Raw genomic sequence first — 7,019 nt, 5'->3', positions numbered from 1 at the left:
TTTGATGATTACAGCAAAACTTGCTTTCTTGCCAAACTTATCTTGCTCTGAAGCATGTCTGATGTCTTGTTTTTTCTTTATTTAGCTTGTTTTATTTTATCACTGGGTATTTTGTATCACCTCTGTATCCATCATTTGTATATTCTTAATGTTATTATTATTATTATTATTATTATAAAAAGGATCAAAGACCAGCACGCTTTTCTGGTTAAAATGCCAGTTGTGAAGCTAGAGCTCATTGGTACCAACGGATCAACTGAAGCTAGAGCTCATTGGTACCAACGGATCAACTGAAGCTAGAGCTCATTGGTACCAACGGATCAACTGAAGCTAGAGCTCATTGGTACCAAGTAACGGATCAACTGAAGCTAGAGCTCATTGGTACCAACGGATCAACTGAAGCTAGAGCTCATTGGTACCAACGGATCAACTGAAGCTAGAGCTCATTGGTACCAACGGATCAACTGAAGGGAAAACCTCGCCGACACTTAAAGGAGTAGTTCATCCAAAAAGCTACTTATCTTCCAACAATTACACACCCCATGAAGCCTTGCATTCACTGAGATACCTTTTAGCTTTTCTTGCATGCCTGAGCCAATCATTTGATGACCGGAGACTCTGTATAGGAGACTCTTTCATCAAAATGATTGGCTCAGGAATACGACAGAAACAAACAAATCTCCGTGAATTCAAGGCTTCATGGGGTGTGTAAATTAAGAAAATAAGTGTTTTTGGGGGTGAACTAAGCTACTCTTTTAACCAGTGCCACATGAAACCCAGCGCTACTTTTCTAGGGCCAAACGTTCAGCGAAAATAGTAGATCTAACAAGGTCACAAGCTTTACATATAGCTCAAGTCGTAGATCAGCTACTTTCAGCAAAGATATTTGCTGGCGGCTAGAGGGAAAATGGGAGGGAGCCTAGTACGGAACCCTGGGGGACATCAGTCTACTACATAAGAAGGATGTAACTGAATAAAGGGGTAGCTTTAAATCCTAATGTACAATACAGTATTTCCACTGGCCATAGACATGATTATCCTTGATAACACAATGCTCGCAATAACAACACACACATGCAGTTGATCACTGTATACATTTTATTTATGTTTTACACTATTCTTTTAAAATTAATGCTACTGCAGTATTTCTAACCTGTCTGGTTACACACCTCCCTCCCCTACACCATGCCTTAACAACATAGATTGGAATAGAGAACAACATGTAAATTAGAATGAGTCTGAATTAATCCAGATAACATTTGTCTTATTTTTATTTTTTTATTTTTGTTTACAAATCTGTTATTGAGGGAAGCTGACAGATTCCCTTGCTATATGTTTAACATTGCCTTAATTTAAAGACGGCACAGAGAGAACAGTGAACGGGAACTGAAGAAATGTTCTTGAACATTCACTGCCTTCACCACCAATGCATAAAGAAGCGCCCGCTCACCTCTGCTCATTTTTATCTGACCAAATCAAAGTGATATAACTAGGGGTGCAACAGTTAATCGAAGTAAACAAAAAAAATCAAAAGTAGTGCAAATAGACAAGCTCAGAACGTGCCACGTTTTTTCACTATTTTTTTGCCGGACATAATTATGCAACAAAGTATAGAATAACGCTTAAGTGGTTAATTGATTAATTGATAAAGAAATTTAATAAATATATTAAAGCAGCACTATGTAACATGTGTAAATGAATGAAATGTAATTTTGTTCATTCTGTATACACTTGGGGTGGTTGTATTTTTGTCTCCCTGCTCTTCTATTAACATTTGACATTTAGATCATGTCAAAGGTCATCATGTCTCACCTAGACAAAGGATTTGACACAAATTTTGACCTGATGGTCAAGATTCAATTTGTCCCCTGAACAAGCAGACAGGGTCTACATCTCAATCGTAAAATGTCAGTACTTATGTCAGTATACTAATCAATAAGAAAAGAAAGAAAATAATAGTAGATGGTTGCATCCCTAGATATAATAACTCATACATATCTGTCTCAACAATGGTTACCAACAGTTGATCGTGTTTGTACCAGAGCCAGCCCCATACAGCCTTTGGTCTCTCCTGTCCGATCATGTTTGGCCTTAGGTTTTGCCGGAGCAACAGGGAATACTGTAAATAAAGCCTAACTCATACTTAGTCGCACAAAAATATCTGATCTACAAGCTCACAACGCATTGCGTCTGCGTTGCGAAGTGAGCTTGTAGGTCTTCCATTTTTGATGCACAACGGTGCATAAATCGGGCTTTAAGGGCTCATTTATGCTTCGTCACACGACTGACGCTCTGCGAAAAGAACTGACTTTCAAAAGTTGTTTGAGTTTATTTTCTGTAAAACTGAAAACTCGGCTATTCGCTGTGCGACGAAATGTAGATCCAGCTTAAAGTTTGGGAGATCACGATGCTATCAAGTGACTGTGACCATTGAAGAGTGATTCATATAGGGAAAGAATTTATAGAATGGACATGCGTTTATTAAAAAAGAAAATGTGCATTGTATGTATTCTATTTTTATCGGCTGTCCATAGACTTATGTTGATTGTTAACACTTGGGATATTTTGGGGGGTATACGGATGGGAGAGGGGTAATAGGTGGACTCCCCATACTACTGAAACAGTGTTTTTGCTCAGGCCTGAAGATGAATCCTTCCGTATTTGTTAAGTTTTTTTTGTATTTTCCCTTTAGTTGAAGGAGTTGAAAGCGGGAGTGTTTTGCAGAGGTTAACGACCAGAAGAGTCTATGACAAAGAGATAAATAACATTTCCCCTTGAAGAAAAAGAATAAAAGATTTAATGGCTGTTTTGATTTGTGTGTGTGTGTGTGTGTGTGTGTGTGTGTGTGTGTGTGTGTGTTTTTTTATTTTATTTTTTTGTAATGATTGCTAAACAGAAAAGATTTATGCGTAGAAAGAATGTGACGGTGACTTTCCTACAATAGGCGCTGAGCATGAATGTAGCCAAAACTGGTGGATATTTAGGAAGAGAATGCCACAGACGAATAACAGTCTAAGTCCACACTATTGATCCATAATGTATAAATGATAGATAAGGGTTCAGGACAACGAGGCCTTTTCGTGGAGGGGTCAGAATGAAATTTGGACTTATTTTTCGTCTGTGGTACTCAAAATGGTAGTGTGTTTTGGCGACAGAGAATGATTGATAAGGTTTTACTGTCCGCATGTTGGGGAAATTTTGTGGCTTGTGGCGATTGGGTTCAATATTTAGTTCAGTGTAGTCTTGCGTGGCCATACTGTTGCCTCTCACAATTTTCAAATGTTCAAATGCTAACCCAAATACCTCATAGCCTATCCTAAACATTGCCTCACAGTTCTAAATATTTAACATTATGCCAAGCTGCCTTAGTAAATTGTGTATAACTTTTTTTTATATAACTTTAACTACATTAAAATATCTTTAAATATCAGGAAATAAATTAAATGTTACATTTGGTAAAGTGCTGAAGTACGTTTAAGAGGTGAGATGTAATACACAACACACACACACACACACATACACACACACACACACACACACACACACACACACACACACACACACACACACACACACACACACACACACACACACACACACGCTGTGTGTGTGTGTGTGTGTGTGTGTGTGTGTGTGTGTGTGTGTGTGTGTGTGTGACAGACAGCTGGCCCCTTCAGCATTGTAGCACAAAAACTGACAGTCTTTCAGAACAGGTTGAAGTCCCGATCGGACATTGACATCTCTTTCACAAACCTATAAGAAACCACACAGAGGACAATCACAGGAATGAACATTAAAAAAAATCACATCAGATGTCATCTCTGTCGGGTGGAAACCTAATGTCCAAAACTGTTACTTAATAAAAAGAAGTAGCAGATCTACAAGCTCACAAATCTATAGCCTACTTTTGATACTTTGGGGTTTTGGGTGACACTGTTAGATGTGATCAAGAAGGGTGTTAATTTACAAATAAAACACAAAAAGTTAAATTCTGGAGGTAAGAGGTTTCTGCCCGACAGCAACGTTTACTCAACTTACTTGGTCATCTCACTGTTCTTACGGGGGTATCTCTTCACTTGGGCCCAGGTCTCCAGCCTCTGATCCTGGGATATCAACCATCCATACTGCTGGTTGTCAGTCAGAGGCAGTAAGTACAGTTGGTTAGGAGCTAGAGAAGAATATAAGTACAGTTGCAGTTGGTTAGGAGCTAGGGAGTCAACAATTATATTGTACCAACTGTACTTATATTAGTTACGAGCTAGATAATGCGTACAGTTAGTTAGGAGCTAGGGAAGACAACAATAAGTACGGTTAGTTAGGGAGGGAGGTAAGACATAACAATAAGTACAGTTGGTTAGGGGCTAGATACTGCGTACAGTTGGTTAGGAGCTAGGGAAGACATAACAATACAGTTGGTTAGGGGCTAGATACTGCGTACAGTTGGTTAGGGGCTAGGGAAGACATAACAATACAGTTTGTTAGGGGCTAGGGAAGACATAACAATACAGTTGGTTAGGGGCTATAGGGAAGACATAACAATACAGTTGTTTAGGGGCTAGATACTGCGTACAGTTGGTTAGGGGCTAGATACTGCGTACAGTTGGTTAGGGGCTAGATACTGCGTACAGTTGGTTAGGGGCTAGATACTGCGTACAGCTGGGGAAGACATAATACAGTTGGTTAGGGGCTAGATACTGCGTACAGTTGGTTAGGAGATAGGGAAGACATAATACAGTTGGTTAGGGGCTAGATACTGCATACAGTTGGTTAGGGGCTAGATACTGTGTAAAGTTGGTTAGGGGCTAGATACTGTGTACAGTTGGTTAGGAGCTATAGGGAAGACATAACAATAAGTACAGTTGGTTGACATGAGATAAAGATAATGAGCAACCACTTTCAACCTGGTGTCCCTATTTTGGCCAGATCATAACACATTATCAAAAAGTGTCCTTTTATTGCAGAAATAGCTCACAATTTGTCACATTTGCTCACAATTGTGTGCAGGGTGTTGCTGAAAATGAGCACCTGTGCTCAGCTACTTCCCTGGGTAAGAATTAAAAAAAAAAAAAAAAAAGCGATGCATTGTATAGTATGCATATGTAATATGCATATAAATGTTCAGCCCAAAATAGGGGCTATATGGTTGAAGTGGTTATGTTTCTATGCTAATGAGGGTTAACTATACTGAATGCGTAAGTGTATCAACAAAGGAAAAAGTATTCAGTTAGATTCCATCCGCTTCCACCATGTCGACTGGACTCACATCTTGGTGTCTGAACCCTCTTGACCATGTCCTTGTATCGCTCCTGGCTTCCATGATGGATGTCCGTGCTGTGGGGTAGAGGCTGCAGGTAGACACTGCATGTATCTGTGCAGCGCAGGGTCTCTGGAAGAGGCTGGGAGGACCAGCATCTAGAATTCATTCCACTGTCTGCATGGAGACGTAATGTTATACTGTAGCTTTATAGGTTGAGCATTAGTTTAATTGTTTTATTTTGGATCTCTTATCTTGGATCTCTTTTGTAGATCTCTACAAGAGCTCTCTCTACTTTCCCTATAGCTTTCATTGTGATTTTCTGTGAGGTTATTGAGGGGCACCAGCCCCTCCTATGTCCAGCTTTGAGTGTTTGTGTATGTAAACACAAACATTGGGTAAACACAAACATTGAAAACAAAAGTGGTGTAAACACAAACATAGAAGACAACTGTGTGTAAACACAAACATTGAAGACAAAAGTGATGATGCAAATTGTGATTGGCCAGAATCAGATGATGTATGATCAGAGCGCCCCCCACTTGGATGTGATTTCATTGTACAGCCCTAGTAATCTGTATGGCAAAGCTTATTATTTGAATTACCTCATGCTACTGCTATGGGCTATACAAAGTGCTTTACACACATTGAAGACAGTAAAATCTAACTAAATAAATAAATAAGAAAATATATATATAAAATATATATATATATATATATATATTATTATAAAAAATAATAAGTTCAGGAGAATGTTTAAAAGAAATCTCAATTAGAGGCAGTGTGGCAAATAAAAAGTAAAAAGAGATATTAACAAGTCAATGTATTACTAATACAAGAGGTGACCTACTCCAGAGCTATTGGCTTGCATCTCAATTACCTTGTGAAAGAGACACTCCTCTTGAATGTAATACCATTTTATCCCCAATGGGGTTCTGATGCCCCATAGTTGTTATTCCAAAGAAAGCCATGTGCTGAGTTGAGAGTTCCTCACCACTCTGATGGCGATGCTAGCAAAAACATTGAAAGAATAAAATAGACCCAGCCTTGTAATGCATTGTTTGGACGGAACCATGGCAACATGTAACACCCCCACCAGCAGCTAATTGGCACAGGTCTTGGCTCAGACGATGGTTTGCCTCTGAATTCACACCGGCGTCAGTGTCCACACTAATAGTCCAGCCCAGGGGTTCCAAAAAATTTGGCATCTCCAGATTGGCTAAAAAAATGGAATGGAATGTCCTCACCCACTGGCAATGATATCTGTAAGGTGCATTTGATGTTGGTTTATATTACTCTACCACTAGAGGGCACTATGGCCACAGGTTCATCATGCGATTGCTAATCAAGCTCTGCTCACAGCAGGTGTTGCTGTTGCTGATGAGAGAGGCGATCAGTTTTTAATGTGCTTCCTGTTGGGCTATATTGTTTTAATATGTTTGTACTGAAATCAATTGACCATATGCCCACTACACCCATCTTGCCATATAGGTTAATGGCAAGGTGGTAACTAGGTGAAATTTTCCCAATGACAGCCCACACATCCAAAGATCATTGCAGCTGTACGAAAAGCTTGAATTATCCTATCTGCAAAGTGTTTGTTTCATAAAAATGAATGACTGTAGACACTGTAGACATGTTATGAGTTATATACTTTAATAGATAAAAAATAAATGATATCTATTTTGTAATGTTAATTAGAAAGGACTGTAAATATATACCTTCAATAACCCAGCAGGGAGACCAAATACCGTGCTGTATTTAC

At 39.1% G+C, this 7,019-nt stretch overlaps 1 protein-coding gene across 1 annotated transcript; it reads right to left on the bottom strand.

Annotated features, from left to right (window-relative positions):
• Nucleotides 1–3,704: 3,704 nt before the first annotated feature.
• On the bottom strand, nt 3,705–6,225 carry spmip11 (sperm microtubule inner protein 11; the record flags this gene model as incomplete). The annotated part of the gene is made up of 4 exons (XM_079514594.1): nt 3,705–3,753; nt 4,039–4,168; nt 5,264–5,431; nt 6,135–6,225. 4 exons carry the CDS (start codon nt 6,223–6,225, stop codon nt 3,705–3,707), a joined length of 438 nt encoding a protein of 145 aa, XP_079370720.1.
• Between the last annotated feature and the right edge of the window lie 794 nt (nt 6,226–7,019).

Source organism: Electrona antarctica (assembly GCF_951216825.1).
Source record: "Electrona antarctica genome assembly, chromosome: 2".
In the NCBI taxonomy this organism is placed as follows: Eukaryota; Metazoa; Chordata; class Actinopteri; order Myctophiformes; family Myctophidae; genus Electrona; species Electrona antarctica.
Note: the sequence above shows the minus strand (reverse complement) of the source record. Positions and strands in the feature narration are given on the sequence as shown.